Source organism: Cornus florida, unplaced genomic scaffold (genome assembly GCF_030987335.1).
Source record: "Cornus florida cultivar Cherokee Brave unplaced genomic scaffold, ASM3098733v1 CherokeeBrave_3.0.0_Hap2_Chr05, whole genome shotgun sequence".
Classification (NCBI taxonomy): domain Eukaryota; kingdom Viridiplantae; phylum Streptophyta; class Magnoliopsida; order Cornales; family Cornaceae; genus Cornus; species Cornus florida.
Window position 1 is genome coordinate 80,853,080 of NW_026775575.1, and position 19,432 is coordinate 80,872,511.

At 32.1% G+C, this 19,432-nt stretch overlaps 1 protein-coding gene and 1 non-coding gene across 2 annotated transcripts; one reads left to right on the plus strand and one right to left on the minus strand.

Moving 5' to 3' along the window:
* Window positions 1-2,647: 2,647 nt before the first annotated feature.
* TRNAK-UUU (transfer RNA lysine (anticodon UUU)) lies at window positions 2,648-2,720 on the plus strand. The gene has a single exon. It is a non-coding gene; the product is annotated as a tRNA-Lys (tRNA).
* A 2,388-nt stretch (window positions 2,721-5,108) lies between these two features.
* LOC132307105 (expansin-A4-like) lies at window positions 5,109-7,896 on the minus strand. Its single transcript, XM_059804773.1, has 3 exons — window positions 7,644-7,896; window positions 6,947-7,265; window positions 5,109-5,802 (listed from the first exon to the last, which is right to left on the minus strand). Exons 1-3 carry the CDS (start codon window positions 7,789-7,791, stop codon window positions 5,493-5,495), a joined length of 777 nt encoding a protein of 258 aa, XP_059660756.1. The 5' UTR covers window positions 7,792-7,896; the 3' UTR covers window positions 5,109-5,492.
* Window positions 7,897-19,432: the final 11,536 nt, after the last annotated feature.

Here is a 19,432-nt window from a genome sequence, read left to right on the forward strand (position 1 = left end):
TTTTGGCTAAGATCAAGTGTAGTCTTACTTTCTCGACCTTTTGGCTAACCTTTTAAATTATTTAAAGAGTCTAATTTAAATTACAAATTACCTAATAAAATTCATAAAAATGAATTTAAATAGTTTAATTCAAATTAAAAATTACCATATAAAATTCATTTTTTCTTGTTCCAGTATTTCAGTATTTATTTATTAATATAAAAAAGAGTTTTTATAAACAAAAATTTCCTAAAAATTATTTAAAGAGTTTAATTCAAATTACAAATTATCTAATAAAATTCATTTTTCTTGAGTTTCTAAAACTCTAACACAAATTACTTATTTATCTATTTATTATGAGTTTTTTAATAAAAGAAAATTTAATTAGACAAGTATTATTAATATAAAATTTATTTATTAATTGAAATAAAAAGATGTTTTAAATAAGTTTCAATAAAACTCTAACACAAATTACCTATTTATCTATTTATTTTGAGTTTTTTTAATAAAAGAAAATCTAATTAGAGAAAATTTATTAATATAAAAAATATTTTTTAATTAATAGAAAAAGAGTTATTAAAAGTGTTTCTATTAAACTCTAACACAAATTACCTATTTATTTATTTATTATGACTTTTTTAATAAAAGAAAATCTAATTAGACAAAAATTATTAATATAAAAATTATTTTTTAATTGATATACAAAATATAGTAATTTTTCTAAAACTCTACTACAAATTACCTTTTATTATGAGTTTTTTTTTTTTAAATAAAAGGTAATCTAATTAACCAAGAATTATTAATATATAAAGATATTTATTAATCTATATAAAAAGTGTTTTTAAAAGATTTTCTATAAAACTCTAACACATATTACCTATTTATCTATTTGTTAGGAGTTTTTTTTTCAATTAAAGAAGATATAATTAAACAAGAATATATTTAAAGAAAATAAAAAATTTATATAAAATCTACCACTAATTAGCTGTTATATTTTCTATAAAAATCTGTCTTATTATCTATTTATTATGAGTTTTTTAATAAAATGATATCTAATTAGACAAGAATTATTAATATAAAAAATATTTATTAATTGAATTTAGTAATTTACAAAACTCAAACTCTACCACCAATTTAAAAATTCAGTATTTCCATATTAATATAAAACCTAAAAGAATTTATTACTTTATACGTAAAATAAATACAAACATATCACATAAACGAACAAATATATATCGTTATATATGCAAAGATCTATAAATAAAACATATATTTGTGAGTGTATATATCTATATCTATATCTATATCTCTATATTATTATTAAAAGTGTAAAGAGTTTTTTGATATAAAATAAATTAAAATAAAAGGGTTTCAAATCATTATTCAAACAACTAAAAAATAGGTAAAGTAGGTAATTATTTAATAAAATAATTTACTAAATAATAAAATAAGTTAGAAAACATTCATCACGTGCATCGCACGTGCTTTTTACTAGTATATATATATATATATATCAAGGTCAAGCAATTGTATAGATATATGGGCAAATATGTAGAGTGTTGGGTTGGTTTTAAGATATAGCCTAATAAAAGATAAAACAAAAACCAATTGGCCCAACCAATACTTGGAACCTCTAGCAAAAAAGCCCAATTTGCAAGTCGAAAGCCCGAATCAAATTACCTTTACAACGGCTAGTTGTTCAGTTCCGGTGATTTCAAACTAACATAGCAAGCTTGCATACAACCTTCCATAGGCTGTTTGTTACCGATTTGGTCCTCCAGTGAAGTGAGCACCACTGAACGAGAGGGGCACACGTGACGCCCCGAGAAAATTATGAGAGGGGGCGACCTTTAACAACAACTAGATTAAAATTTAAATATTGTGAGAGTAATAGTGAGTTTTTTCTTTGTTTTCAGTTGGGGCAAATTGACTTTGCAAAATTACACGAGAAGAAGATGTGGGAGTGATTTTCGGGGTGACTTGGGCATAATGGGCATGTGTTTGATGGATGTTTCCTTCCGCCTTTTATATTTTTTTTTACGAGGGAGATGATAAATGCACGTCCATTTTAATCAAAAAATTATTTAAAGGAGAGTGCGAATATTTTCGAAATACATCCATGTGTTTTTTACAGTGTCCATTATGCTTCTAAAGTTACATCAGTTTCTACAATTACGTCCTTTACTTTTACCTTTTTTTCTTTTGCAAATTTATCATGGTCCAAAGTTACTTGAAAAAATGTAATGCAGTTTCATCCTTTTATTTTTTCTTTTTTTTTTTTGGGTCGTGGCAAAAAATCTCCATCGATGCTCTTTAAGATATCAACTACAGTAATATTATAGAATTATAAATTTAACTGAGATTTATTGTAAAATCTAGCTATTCGAACATATCGACCATTGTCTGCTGTCTGAAAAAAGAAAAAAAAAAAAAAAACACATATGGACCATTGTTATAAGCATATATTTTTTTGGGACTCTAATCTTTTTTTTTGCTGGGCTGGGCCTCTAGCCATATCCATTTTTTAGTTTGTGGGCTGACTGAGCCTTTCTGGCCTTCCTTTTGTGTGGCCCATAGGTGTATTCACTGCTGTAGTGTGAGATTTTGGAATACCAGGAAATTGATATTGAATAAATTAAATATAATTAATCTAGATGATACTCAGGAAGCCGTCTTAGCTCAGCTGGTAGAGCGCGTGGCTTTTAACCACGTGGTCGTGGGTTCGATTCCCACAGACGGCGGTTTTATTATTATTATTTTTAATAAAAATAAAATTTTCGTCGACCTTCCATCATAATCTATCGAATGAGATGAGCTCCACATAAATTTTGATAAACCCGCATCAATCAACAGATAAAGTTGAAGCTCCACATAAATTTTGATAAACCCGCATCAATCAACAGATAAAGTTGAATAATGCCGATGCAATCCTCCTTTCTAAAGAGAATTTTATCCATTTGCCTTTTTATTTGTCAAACATGTAGGGCAGTGGAAACTGGAAAGCTAAAGAAAGCCGGACTTTCTGGTAAAGCATATGCACCTAGATGAAAAAAATCAGAGATACGTGTATGAATTATGTATTGTTTAGTTATCAACTTCATTACTTGATTGTTATTTGCTCTCTTAATTTTTCTCTCTCTCTCCATTGGTCAAACCGACAAAAAAGAAAAAAGAAAAAGAAAACATGAACTACTACATTCATTGAATTTCTCACATAAACACACACATGCACGCTTGAAAAAGGTCTCCAATGCAGTGTACAAATGATATATACATGTATGCACGATTAGATATTAGGTGGCGCTGCATACTCATCAATACAAACGTTTTTTTTGCAGTCTGACCACTTATATTTTCTCAATAATGACATAAATCTGAACTCTAGCTAAGTTCAGGGCCAGCTCTAAACCTAAACGACTCAGGGTCTCTAATTTGGACGCAAAAATCTGTATTACTAGGATCTTTCAAACTTGTAGGCCTCAGAAAATATTAATTGGGATGCTGAATCAAAAACTAGACTCGTCTCTGATACCATTTATAATAACTCAGATATTTGTTGTTGACCCAAAAATTTAAACTATCAGATGTTGCTCTATATCAGTCCATGCATATCCAAAACCTTCCATCCAGATTGTATCGCAAAACAAAATCTGCATATTATAGGTGATGGTATTTTGTACTAATTCATACAAATTTCTATGATGTGAAAGGAATTTAATTTCAAAAATAACACAACCAAAAAGTGGGGATATTTGCGCAAGGTATCCAAAGAGCGTGTTTTTTTTTTTTTTTTTTTTTTTTCATGAATGAAAATGATGAAAAATTGAAGGAAAAAGAGTGCCCACCACGTGAACAAACCATAGCTCTCTCAGTACCCCACCCATGTGCAGGTCGTATTTTCTTGAGACGTAACCTATAAATATATAATCAGATTTTGTTAGGATTTTTTTTTCAAATGTTCTTTTGATTGTGTCACTGTCACAATATTACCATGATTCAAATCCATAGTTTTTATTTAATTTTAAGTAGCCACTCTACTTTCTTCGAGTTGAGATATACAATAAGATTCCAAACAAGAGCTTCACCCAATCTTTTTAGTTGAAAAATGAGCATACACCTACCATTTTTTTTTTTGTAGTTTTCTTGGAATATGATGTGTTTTGGGTGGTATAAGCTTGTTCGATGATTTTTTTTTTTAATTAAATTATTCTCAAAAATTGAGAACTGGTTTGCTGACTTTGTTTTAAAGTGAAATCTGCCAATCCAACAAGTTTTTATATTGTTCTCTAGGTTTTCAATTATCTGAAATTGTTTTTTTTTTTTTAAATAATAAAAGAAACTAAAATCAAACACATCCTATATTTTTCACATTTTTTGCTTTGTACTCTTAAATTTCACATTAAAAAAAAAAAAAAAAACAAATGCCTTTCAAAAGCAAATTATGAGAATATTTTTGAGATTACTGTGGTACGTTAGAGTAGCTTTAGGAAATGTCATTTTCTATAATATTATCTAAAAGCAATCTAATGTCAATTGAGGATCTTTCTCTATAAGGACTTCTTCGTGACACACTTCTGAAAAATCTTCAATTTCATTGTCAGATAGTAACAATTAAAACTCTTATTCTATTCATTCTTTTTAAATGTAATCTTGTATTTTCATTCTTAAATATAATCATATTAAACAATTAAATGTCATATTTAAAAACCTATAATTTGAAGAAATTTAGCAATTTGTCAATGCAACAAATATAAAACTCCTAAAATACAAGAATGAGAATCCTCTACTGCGACTTTTTTTTTTATCTTGTGTCTATTCTATTCATTTGAATTGATAACTCAATATTGTAAATTGACTAACACAATAATTTTTAATCGTCAATATAATAATTTTAAAATTGATAATAAAATAATTACATAAAAACATTAAAATTTTAATTTAGTAATATTATAGTGGTTGAACACGATATACATGTTATATCAATATTACATCTTCGATATAAATACGTTGATTGTTGCATAATTACGTACAGTATTGCACACAATGAGATTTTGGACAAGTTGTTGATGTTACAAACCCCCCATCATTCGATGAATCGAGAACCATTTTTAAAGTGTTACTACACATCATTAAAAACAAACCATAAGTTTCATAATTCATACTATAAATCACTACAATATAGTCAAATATTGTCACAATATTACATATAAACCTTATACCATATGGTGTCTTAATTCAAAAGCTGCGGGCTTACAACTTTCTGCCGCCGCCTCAGCCTCCTCCCTCTTACCTACAATTCCTCTCACAAAATTCCCACTCAGTCACACCAAACAAACCCTAAGTCCCCAGCCCTTTACCTTTTACCAAATAGTCAAAAAGTATACTCTCTCTCTCTCCTCCATTTTTTTTTTTTTTTACCAACTCTCACATTACCCCAAAACAAACTAAACAAAGTAAATATAAATTAAAAAAAAAAGGGAAAAAATGGCGGGAAGAAGGGTAAGGTTGACATTTCAGACCCTGAAGTTCTTTCCGGTGAAGGTTTGACCGAATTGCCAATTGGCTGGGACGATGTTCCACGAGGTTGAGGTGCGCCTATCGCTACCGGTGACTCGGAACGAGAGGGACTGTCCGACCAGAACGGCGTTGGATTGCCAGTTTTGACCCCAGTTACGGCTCAGGGTCATCCAACCGGTTTTGGAGCCTTTGACGCTAGCCCTCACGATATCACCTGCACCCGCGACGTTGCTGATAAGAACAAGGTTGAAGTAACGGAAGCCGTTGATTGTGAACCTGATTCCTCCTCGCTTTCGGCATGGCACCCTGCGAGATTAATCATTCAAGGCGAGGTCAGTTTGGTCATCTGATAAATAAAGCACCCCTTTTTTTTTTTTTTTTTTTAATATTTTGTTTTATTAGCGTGAAACGCGGGATGTGAAGTTAGTGTGAGACCAAAAAGGTGTACGACGGGATTGAAGCTGTAAAGCTGATTCACATTGATGAACGGGAACGAAACCTCGTTGACCGTGTAGCAACTACCTAGGGTTTGCTGTTTGACATGGCTTCGCCACACTGTGGAAAACAACCCAACATGCCCGTGAAACAAAGTAACGCTGATTATCTGATCAAAAGTACCCAAATGTCCAGATCTTCTGGATATATATAATCCTACGGTATAAGTTTCATTTCAGTCTAAGTTAAAAGACAAAGCAGGGTAAGCACGGGAGGGGCATTTTAGTACTTGGCATGGTGGTACCCAATGAATTTTTTTGGCATTTGTGGGGTCAATTTAGGATAAAAAGAGAGAAGGAAATTTAGATGGAGGACCACAGTTGAACACTAAATTATAACTAACAAAACGGAAGGACAGTTATGGGACTCTTTAGTAATTCTACAACAGCATCGACTGCATTTGGGTCAATTTAGTTGAAAACGCGTCAATGGTCCGACAAAAAGTAATAAAGACCCATTCAGAATCTAATCTACAGAATCAAATTGGCCAAAAACAACGACAAATTCTTACATCCTCCCCTACTCTACCAATTAATAGTCGGTCCAGGCTTGGAAGAGTATTATAAAATTGATATATTTATTTACGAATCCATTAATATGGTAATAAAAATTAAAAGAAAAATTATGATATGGTCTAAGGATAATTTGTTCGGAGTCAAATACAACTAACCAATTGTGCTAGAAATTTATTATTATTATTATTACTTTTGCATGCTTAAGCCGATTTGTTAAAATAAATTATTTGATTTCTAATATTTCTTATATTTTGCATACGTAACCAATATGAGATTTTGTAAGGCCGAGGAATTATCTTTAACAAATCCGCTTCCAAATTATTTTCTAACAAAAGCCTCATAGAAACAGAGTATGAGAAAGAAAGAAAAACAGGGTACCAGAACCAAAAAAAAAAAACAGATCAATATATATGTGTGTGTGTTGAGAGAGAAGTAGTTACCGGCGGAAGGCGACAGGAACAATACCGGCACGGTACTCGGCGATCTTGAGGAACATGGGCATGGCGAGGTCGAAGTGGGGGCGAGGAGGGTTGCACCAGCCACCATTGTCGCTGGGCTGGGCGAAGTTTGGAGGGCAGAAGTTAGTGGCCGTGATGAAGATGGATGGGCTGCCGGAGTGGCACCAGCTAGGGTCATTAGCACACTTGAGCTCAAAACATGCACCGCAGCTCTGCCCATTGTTGAAGAGCGCCGTGCTCAGCGCCGCCGTGTTCACGCCGTACCCCTGGCTGTAGAGGTTGCCGTACCCACAAGCTCCACCTGTAGAAAACACCAATTCAGAAACATATCTATTAATTTTTGTAGCCTAGTATTTTTTTCTCTAGGAAAATTACGAAATTCTGATTTGGTTTTTTTTTTTTTTCACTTTTACCACAAAAGCTTATATTTTTTAAAGTTTACTTGTAAATTTTAATGCTACAATTTGAAACCCAAAATTTGAAAGCAAAATTGAATAACCAAAACTAAAGGATTTTGAGTAAAAAAAGAAGCAAAATGTGGGCTGCCAATATACCAAAAAGCATGTGTAGCGTGTGTTCCGAGATTTTGGAATTATATTAACTTGGTCACTGAATAATGTCGGATTTTCTATAAGTAATTAAAAAGGCTGAATGAAAAGAGTGAATGTGGGATGCATACCCATGGTACCGGAGGCATCACTGCCTCCATAGAAAGTAGCATGAGCGCCTTGCCAAGCTCCACCAGTGTAGACCCCAGGGATTCTAGCTTCAACTAGTGACAATAGTGAGATAAGGGAGGCAATGCAGACCACACTCAAAACACCCATTTTAGTACCTAAACTACAAAATAAATTACGAACCTAGAGAGAGAAAGGAAGAGAACAAGAGAGAGAGAGATGGGGGTTGGTGGTGGTGGAGGGAAATGGGGAGGAAGGTGGAGTACTTATGGAGGAGCATTGGGAGGGTACCAGGGGCAATTCATGTAATTTTCGAAGAACATTACTACTAGGACTGATATCCTCTTTTGTAAAATGAAACCTTTTTCTTAGTCCCACGCTCTACTCTTGCGCGTCAATTGTACGTACCAATTGTATTGCTGGGCTCCACATAAAGGGTATTTTTATTATTCTACGTTATTTCAGTTGGAAAGTTACACATAGACCCGTAAACGGGTCCAATTTGGATCGGATTGATCCAATTCGAATCCCATAAGACTATACTCAATCCAGTTTGAAATTCAATAGATATTTTATAAATCAATTTATATGTGATTTGTTAATAAACGAATATTTGATCCAAATAATAGTGTGTGCACCATTTTTTTTTTTTTTTTGTTAAAAAAAATGTCAAAAGAGAATAAAAATAATACACAAAAAAGAAATATGAAAAAATAAAATTAGATTTTTATTAAAGAATAAAAACTCAGGAATAAGAAAAAATAGAGAGAGAGAGTGTAGAAGAAGATTTGAGAAAATATTGATAAGAATATTTTAATAATATATAAATATTATATATCATAAAATTAGATTATATATATTTAACAGATTATATAATATATTATTTCAGATCGAATTGTTATTCATTGGGTAGATCATAATTCATATCCGATTTATTTAATTATCGAAATAAATATTCAATCCATATCTAAATTATCATATCAGATTTAGATCAAAATCCGATCAATTGACATGTGTTTAGTTACTGTCATAAATTTGGATTTTTCCGTATTCCTAGATGTATTGTGTCAACACAAATAACTTTACACCTTTTACACAATATCTAAGCATAAATTATTGATTTGTAAGTGATATATTATATTACTGTGTTGGGTAAGTAATACAATAAGCAAATATAAAATGAATAATAATAGGGAGATCGATGAATTAACCTCAAATAAGTATCGAAATACGTGGAGTAATGATAGGGGAACCGAAAAGGAATTACCAAATTAGTATCGAATTTGACGTGATTGGTCATTCTTATCACGTGTTAAATAATTATTTTTGGAAACTGTTTAAGCAGATGAGATGGACAAAAACATGTTAGATTCGATACTTATTCGGAGTTAATTCATTAATCTCCTAATCATTATTCTTCCAAAAATAATTGTTTAGCAAGTGATAAGAATCACTAAACACGTCAAATTCAATACTAATTCTGTGATTCATTTTCGGTTCTCCTGTCATTACTCATACAAAATCGCAACACATGAGGTGATCGCAATTTTTACTCTCCCATCTTTAAAAAGAAAAATTATTATATAGTTCAAAACTATATGATTTTGACTAATCACAACTCAACATGCAAAAAAAAATTTAAATAAAATTGACACATTTACTTATATATCAAATTATAATAGGTCCAAATTATCTAATATTAGGAAAAATTATTAAATAGTCTCAAAATCAAAGTTTGGACCAATTGCTAATTGACACAAAAAAGAAAAATTAATTAACTAACGTATTTACTTGCATATTAATTAGTAATTAGTTCGAGATCAATGATCCAAAATAATATAATAATTTTTTTTTAGTTCTAAGTCATGTTAAAATTTCTCCTTAAAGAGATTAGCACTTCCATATTTCGTAGAAAGAAATCTGTTTTTCCTTCTTCCACACAAATATATTTTGTACTTTGTATCACTTTTGTCTCATGTGAAGCTTGATACACACAAGATGATAAGGACGCACAGTGGAAAAATATCTGGAAATAGAATATTGTGTATCTGGGAAAAAAAAAAAAAAAAAAAATCTCTACATGTATGCATGACGTTACTGACGTCCCTACTTTTAACCGTTGTGACAGATATACCCTAATATCCCCGTGTATCTCATGCTATAAACAAGGGCAACATGGGAAAGTAGGTACTAAGATGGAGTACGAAGGAGTACAAAGTAAAAGGGTTGGCTGATCTTCGCATAATGCGTAACTAGCGGCTGTGATTTGAAGATCTATGGGACCCACATAGAGATTTGTAGTGTTTCCTGAGATGGATGAGAAGGTTACAGGCCCACTGAGATAGAATAAGATGAGATACGCAACACGTCAGCAAATCAAGTTATGTGGAGCCCAAGTGGCCAACTAGAAGCAACTAACGCAAAGAAAGGTGGGACCTACTAAATCCCGTAATTATCGGTCCATATACTGCGCCAGGATTTACACACACGTAGACCTCTCGAGCCACACGCGCACACAACCCACCCCACTTATCGCATAACTTTGTAACCAAACAATTTTATCTAGAATAAGATCTGACAATCACTTGAATGAATATCATCTCTAACACTAAATGCTTGGAATATTTTTTTTTTTTTGAAACAAGAACACTATATGTGTCATTTTTATTTTATGTATCATTGTTGTTTTATATCTGTTATTTGCTTAATGTAACAATTTTACAGTTAATTAGTGAAATAAAAAGTGAAAAATTATAAAAATTCTATTTGTCAATAAATGTAAAAAATATGAAAGGATATTTTGATAAAAGCAGTTAGAAATTTTATTTTTCATCAGCAAATTAATATACTATTAATTTCATACCTTCTTTTTTTATTATTTTTTATTTTATTTTTTTTTATGTTGTTGTCCGAGTGGTTGGGTTGTTTTTTCAACCTTTCACCCTCTCCCTTTCCTCTAACCACTAATCCCTAACATTCTCACCAATTTTTTTTTTTTCCCTATAATTTTAGTATTGATTTATATATTTACTGGCCTACTATTTATATAATTTATATTACACCCTGTTTATGTTACTTGAATATAATCATAAATTAAAAATATCCAAAATCCGTAACATGTACATCGTGGATCTAACAACTTTAAATCGACAATGCAACAATTATGTAAATGTATTAACATTTTAATTTTATAATTTTATAACATAACACTATATAATATATTATATGTGTGTTATATCTTTGATATAAATGTGTTGCATAATCTTTTAAAAATTATTGTATATACTGCAATAGTACACAATTTTTCTAAACTGAGTGGGAATTTAAAAATTATTGCATATGTTTTACATTTTATTATGTAGCTGTACTGCACTAGTACACAATCTTTCTTTTCTTTTCTTTTTTCTTTTTCTTTTTTTATTTCCAATAACACAATTTTTCTAAACAAGGGGGATCCGAGCTTTATATTTTTTTAATTATGCGTAGTCAATATGTGTTATTTATCATTATAATATAAGAAAGTCTCCGAACTCAATATTAATGTGTATCATATATCCTTCTCTATTCAGCTTTCTATCTTCGTTTAATATATTAACTTACCCAAAAACGAATATATATCTTACTTATCAAGCATTGGCTTACATTTACAGCTAATTTCATCTTATTCAATGTTGATCAGAATTTAATAGTAATAAAAATTTCAACTCATTCCCGATAAAGAAAAAAAAAAAAAAAAAAAAAAGTGTAGTTCAAATAATGGATTGACTAAGGTTGGTTCTTCAAGAGATTTACTTGTTTTTCTATATAAAAATTTTGGACTTATTCAGTTTAAACTTACCCAATAAGAATTTTTTTATTTTAAACCAAACTAAATGATAAATGTTTTGAGTATGACTATTTAACTGTATCTTTTGGAATGTTTCTTTCAGGAATTTATTGGGTAAAAAAAATTTTACAGTAAAAAATTTTTGAAGTCCACTGCAGCCATTTTGTTGTTTTCTCGTTGGATGTGTTTGCTTATCTTTTAACAACTTGTTTGATCCTGTATTTAGTTATTTTAACCTAAATTTTGTAATGAATTTCAATGATTGTCATTTGACATCTCTTTACTTTAATGTTAATCATTTTAAAAACAAAAAATAAAAACAATTAGGATTGAGCACATGACTATACGTAGTCGTTACTTCAAATGTCATTTTAGTAATTCAAGTGGCTTTGAATGTCCATTAAAATAAACCCTTCTTCTATGGAGAAGAGTGGTGATGTTCTTATTATAAACAAATTTTGTATTATTTTTATTAATATTCGGAATGCAGTGTTTCTTTCAATTATTTGCAATCATTCAGCTACCAAAATAAAGACTCTTGATACAATATACATAAATATTGGAGTTTTGTAGTGCATAAAAAAATATAATTGAATAAAAGAGAAGGGTAAAGGACTGGAAAAGTACCATGAAAGAAAAATAATAAGTCTTCTTAATAATGGAAATGCACAAGATTTGAGTATTGCATGGTTTAAGTTATTATGGATTGTAGATGCTTCAAAAGTTTAGTGGGTTAATGTAGAGTGTTAGGTTTCGGCTCTCTGCAACTTCTAACACTTTTTATCTTGTAAAAAAAAATTATTATGGACTTAGATCCCCATACCTAATTTTAATGCACAACACGAAATTTAGAGCTGGTTACATAGAATTATTGTGCTTCGTGCTTATGCACTAAAACTTCATTGTTGGGTGCACATGGGACCTCACTAAACAATAATTAATCCACTTTTTTTCGGTCAATAAGAAGTGTTGAAGGTGGTTCGTGAGTCAAGAATCTTGAGACCAGTATCCAAGTGGAGATCCAAGCAACACAAGGGATTATCTGAATATAGAGATTAAGAAAGGAAAGGATGAGCTCGGTATTGCGTGAGCTCGAGCTTATCAGTAAATAGCTATTAATGTGGTTGTTGTGTTGTTTTAAAGGCTGATTAACACCCCTATTTATAGTGTTTACCTTTTCGGTCAATGTTTCTTAATCCTTTGGGTGAGCCCGCTCTTACCCAAGGGTTCAAGGGTCTCTCCTTCTGACAGACGAGACATTGATGGACGGGCCGCGATGCTTTGCCCCCCAGTCAAAAGAGGTAATGACGCTTCCTAATTAATATGGGTCTTATCAAACGTCTTTCGTAATTAATGCATTCTTTATCCTTCCTTGCTCGAGCTTGGGTACCAAGTATCCTTTCCCCCTTGTGTTGGCCTTGAACTGAGGCGAGCCCTTGGGTCTCAGCCACTTGTCCACATGTCCTCAGATTCCCGAATTCCAGAGGGAGAAGGTCTTCCTCGAGGTCTTGCCTTCATGACCTTGCAAAGCTTTATCCCAATTTATAGTTCGAAGTCCCCAATGGCCAAAAGAGGAGACTCGCAAAGCAGGTTAGCCGAGGTCGCCACTTTCAGAAGGCAACCTCGATTGAAACCGCGGGGGGGGGGGGGGGGGGGGGGGGGGGGGGGGGGGCATCCGATTGGAGCGGGGCATATCCATAGAAGAGGAAGGGTAGCAACCCCTTCCTTGGCCAGTGAGTTTAGTTATAGGACGAGTAGCTCAAAAATACTGTCCTTATTGTAGGTATGCCAAGTAAGCGTTGGCCAGTTGTACCTATTTTGCAGAGGTGACGCCATCTAAGCAGCTATCGTGGCGCGGTCATCAACAAGAAGGAAGGAATCCGCTTCATCAACAAGAAGGAAGGAATCCGCTTCCGAACTATTTCCTCCGTCTTAAAAATAATATTTCTTTTGAAGAACCGTGACTTACAAATATAATAATACTTCTTCGGTTCCAAAAAAAAAAAAAAAAATGTCTCTTTTAAGAAATCTTGATGATTCCTCCAAAAAATAGACATTTTCTTTTGGAACAGAAAAGTATTATTATATTTTAAATAGTTACCTAAAGATAGAAGAGAAGATGTTTCACTCCTCTTTTCTATTGACTTTTAAACCTAAAACATAAGAGAAATGCTACTTAATCAGACTTTTAACGCGTAATAGTCTGACTCTTAGGACCTAATGTTGCTCCAAATCTGACATGGCATTGCCATTTCATTCCTATACGGAAAAATTTCTTCTCTGACTCTCCCGTGAGTTCTTCGATTTATCCTCTTTCCTTCCTTTTTATTCTTTGTAATAAAGAGATGACGAGGCTATGTCACATCAAATTCGAAACAAATGTCGGACAGAGTATCATTTCTCAAAACATAATTGTGAATCAGAATATAAAACTTCTCCTATGAAGTATCATTCCTCAAAACATAATTGTGAATCCGAATATGAAACTTCTCCTTACTTTCCCATGGCTTTTCTATTCCAACAAACAGGAAAGATTTTCTCCCCCTCCTACAATACAAAATATTTAGTGATGTTGAGTGTGAAACGAGTGTTCATACCAATAAAAGCATTTCATACCAATAAAAGCATTCCAGTACCGTACCTAACATTCGAAATTTCCGTCATTCCCGTACTATACCAATCAAAGTTAACTAAATTTAAATTTAAATTTAAAGAATAATATTATTGTCACATTAAAAATAATGTAGGTTACTCTACTATAAATATACATTCACATTCAAAGAATAACATAACATTATTTGATGCTAACCAATTGCATATAGGTAGGAAACATTTCGTGGGTCCCACTAATCTCTGACTTTGATTTTCTATGTTTTGTTGATGACTTTGAATAAACATAATTATAGCTAAGTCTCTCCCTATGTCTCTATAATGGATCGGTTGACTTACAAGAATGTTGATTTGATTATAGCAGGAGTGAAATAAAAATTGGGGAAATTTGTTGCCACCAATCCAGGCTCAATACTCGGAAATTAAACAGCTACATGTGGGTAGGTGAAACCAGGTGCAATGTCAATGACAATGCAATGGCGCTCTTGACCTTGTGATTAAGTCCACACACACACAGACACACACTCAATATATATATAAATAGAGTAAAGTTTTGATTGGTAAGAGTGGTTAAAAAGTAAGTGTTTATAATAATTTCTTCACTTTACCTCTATTTGCAATCATATAGTTCTAGAAATATAAACTTATACTTCACCAAAAGTTCTACAATTTCAAAATCTTTACCACCAAACTAAATCTATTTTGCACCATCAAACATAACAAAAATGAGTTATCAAATTATGAAATGTTCGAAAATGAAAAAAATTGTATAGAAACTTATTTGGTTGGTAGTTTTCGAAAAATTCAATTAAAACAAAATCTACAATCAAAATGGAGGATACATGAAAGAAGGGATTATTCTATTTCAAAATTTCACCTTCAACAAGTAGATTTATTTATTTTCTTTCTATCCCGAATCATGTGGCTTTCTTGTAAGACTAAGAGCAATAAATAAATAAATAATAAAAATAAAAATCAAATCGCACCTCTCTATAATAAGTAAATGCCTCTTTTTCTTCCAAAGTTGCCAGAATTATTCATAATAGAATATTGGCTACAACTGAAAATGCCTTATCAATAAAATTTTCATTTATTCGTGATCCAGGTTGAGGCATGCAAAGGTTTCCTCGAGTCGGACACAAGGGTAGTTTTGGAATCAACCAAGTTGGCATAATATTATGTTTTGTTTGGTTGAAAGGAAGAAAATTGAATAGAAGGGAAAAAATAAGAAAGTTGAATGGAAGGGAGAAAAGGAAGAGAATGAGATAATACTTTATTTTATTTGTTATGAGAGATTGTTAATTATAAGGAAATGTTTGTAATTTAAAAATTTTTATAATAGTTCATTATATTTGTCTTTTTTCCTTTGAGTCTTCCGTCAATATTTAAAAGAATGAAAATTTGTGAAGGATGAAGGATGACTCATGCATCTTCTTTTCTTCTTACCCTTATGTACCAAGCGAAAAAAAGTCTATTTCTTCTTTCTTATTTTCCCTCCATCCCGCTTCCTTCCTACGAAACACAAAACATAAGACTATACTTCAATTCCACGACCGTATTTTGATGTACCATACCGTACTATTTTTTTTTTTCCTACCCACACTCCTAAGTAATTGATACGATGTGAATGGTATTGGCCAAAACTAAAGAATTTTAGATAGGCCTGTTCCCCAAATTGTCTCTTGTGTCACCTTAAGCGCATTGTTTGGTTAAAATGCATTTTCATGCTCTCTGTGTACCAACAGAATGACACATCATATATCACATGGGATGTGTTTACATTCCTCTTAAAAAAGCCCAAAACTTGTTCCAACATGCTCTAGCTGTGTGTCACTGTGTGTGTGTGTGTGTGTGAGTGAGAGAGAGAGAGAGCATGTGTATGAGAAGAGACTAGAGAGATGACATGATTATTGTAAGCATGTGGGTGATATGAAACTTCCTAAAGGGTACGAGTGGAATGTGACCCTACCAATCCTTTTTGTTTGTTTGATCCATCTCTTTCATTTTTTTTAATCTATTTTTCTTCCCTCCATGTGATGTTTAAATTAACTTGTAATACACTCCCTTGTGAAATCATCATCTCATTTGTCAAACTTTTAGGGCCATGTATGCACATGAATTAATAAATGCACTTTGATCATCATTAATCACTTTTGACCATTTGATTTGACAATTCAATATGGCATGGACATAAATGAGATTGTTTGGATGGTGTGAAAATGTGGTCTCAATTAGGAACCAATGTGTTCCCACTCAAGAATTGGTCTCAATTAGGGTTTTCGAATAATGTTCTATTTTTGTAGGACTCACCATTTAACTTTAAATTTATGTAAGATGGGAATAATTTTTGAACTTGCTGTCTACGTTCGTGTCGCAATGTCGGAAATTTTAGAATTTTCTTTAGAATAAATTTTTATCTTTCTAAAATCATTGAATTTTCAGTTAATTGAGAGTAACCATTTTACCTGTCCCAAGTTTTTCTGTTCCAACATTCATTTGAAACATAGTCTTAAATAAAGGCACAACCTTATCAATTACCCCCAATAAAAGTTTGAAAAAAATTATTCAAAACCCAATAATGCTAATTTTAAAAAATTCAAAACCCAATAATTGCTACTTTTTTTTTTTTTTTTTTTTTTAAATAATGATTATGTGCTATACAGTAAGTATTAATAAAGTTGGGCATGCATGGGATCATCAAGAACTTTTGCCGGGCTTTTATAAAACCAATGGTTGGACGTCTGGGACCAATATATTTTACTTCTTTGATGAAAAACTCTATTCGTTTTCAGCTTTACGCAATCCCTGCTAAAAGCTAGTAAGTTTCTAAACCAAGCAAACATGACATTATTGCAACTCTAGAACCTCTTTTTTTTTTTTTTTTTAAATATGTAATACCGGTTGTTTTGCGTTATAACCTAAAAGTTTAAGCCATTAGATGGTGATAACACCCAACTCATATACACCCAATCATTTCTTCATCTAGATTTGACGTGGGCTCTAGAAAAAAAATTTCTCACGTAAACTTGCAACGCTTTCGTTGCGGTCGGAATACTCTACCTAGCCGGACCCCTCTAGGCAGACACTTGATGTGGCAACGGGTCAATAATTAAATTTTGACTCTGATACCAACAATAACAGACCGAGTGTTTCGCGATCGGATTCAAAAGATTTCATCGAGAGAACTCACTTATGACCAAAGTTATAAGTTCTCTTTATTTAATTATTTTATTAAAAAAAATTAAATAATTTATTTAAATCGTCACAAATCCCTATTAACTGTCTTAATTCAGTAATTAAGTAAAATCATAAAACAAAAGAATTCCCGAGTTTTGTTATCAAATGATTTTTTTAAAAAAATATTATTTTATTATAATATTCAATTGCATGAAATTAGTGTCGTGAAAATCAGAATTAAAGAAAAATTAATTGAATTATATAGAATCACTATATATGTGTGTCCTACCATCATTATATATGTCGTTTACTCTTTGTTTTCTCTCTTTAGAGACCAAAGTACTGAAACCAATTGTTTATACTACTCCAACTCTGAGTGCCATAGATACTCAAAGCTTAGCTAATTGAGGACCAACTACTACAACAACCAACTTAACGGCCTCTAATTAAATACCCAAAAGGTTGGCCTTTTTAGAGAGAGAAAAAAAGAGGAAGGAGAAGTAATTAAGAGATTAGTTGATGGAAATAATTGAAAGCCACCGACCACATGCCAAAAAAACAGGGACAAAGTGACTACCGGTCCAAAACACATCATCTCTATTGGGCACCAGCTTCATTAAATGGCCCTCATTTACGCGTGAAAATCTTCAGGATTTATTATCACCCTAATTCGTTTTTTCACCAACCTCCCTTAAGTTTGATTAGACATTACTAAATCATAACTAATTATTACATCTAATCGTGTTTCTTTTCTTTCTTTTCTTTTTTTTTTAAGGAACACTCGTAAAAAGAATCTATTTGAAAAAAATCATGATTTCTTTTTCATTAGAGCTTCTCCCCTTTATTCCTCACTTTATATTCCTCAACTCTATCATATGACACTATCTTTAAGTTTATGAGAACTCTCTCCCTCTCCCTCTCTCTCTCTATATATAGAGAGAGAGAGAGAAATTTATAATATACATGGATTGATTTGATAGCTTTATATGCATATAAGTCTTATCCTTTTAAATAAGAAAATGATTGAAGATATTTGAAATCCATGCCGCACAAAGATCGTTATTTTGTGTTCAAACTTTTAATCTCCTCCTTTCAAATTCATTCAGTTATCAAAATGAAGCCTAGATGGGATTTCTTTTCAAATCTTTTTATTTTCTTTTCCTTTTTCAAAGGGATTTGATTCCAAAGACGATTAATGTTTACCCCCAATAGACAGGACCCATACGAAATATTTTTAAGTTAGTTGATCATTTTAAGGCCCATATCACAGTCCCCGCAGAAGGTTCAGCCTTAAGCAAACCTTTCCGTCTCGAAAAATGATACATCTAGATTCGAAAGATGTGGGCATTGACCTAGTGTAACAGGTGAGTGTTTCCCGATTCGACCTAAAAATCTAAGTTATTAGATAAAATTAATATTAAGTTCATATATATCCAATCACTCTCCCATCCGATCCGATGTGGAACAACCTCCAATTCGCAACGCTTTCGTTAAGGCTCCTACTCGGGATGCGAAATTGAACGCCCTCTGGGCTAGGCACTTGGCGTGACACCGGATTAAAGACTGAATCTGACTTTGATATCAACTGTACCGAGTGAGTGCTTCGTGATCCGACCCAAAAGTTTAAGCTATTAGTTGGGATTAATATCCAGCCCATATATACCCAATTACTTTTCCATTGGAATCCGATGTGAAAAAAATCCCCTATTATACCTGGTTAGTAGAGGGTCCAACTCCTTGAGTTGACGTGATTTACCACAAGGTATATATATATATATATATGTATATATAGAGATGTCAACAGGTGTCCCACCACATAACACCACCTGAACTGACATCCCCCGTCGCATATCCCCTGTTAGGGGCATCATCTAAATTACTCTAGTTTAGCTTTGAGATAGCCCAAGCCTTTTCAATACTTGGGCCTTTCGCATGTAAACAATTGTAGGTTAAGCATGATAATGAAATTCATTCTTGTACAGATTTAAAGGCGTCATTAGGCTTTTTCTAGTATCATTTAAAATTTTCAATTCCTCTAAATCAGACGATTATTTTAATTCTGCAACTAATTGATTTATTTTGGCACCAAAGGCAAGGTACTAAGGTCACAAATTTCTGAACTTCTTCAAACAGAATGCCACTACTATGATGATGACAATGTAACTATACATACAAGCG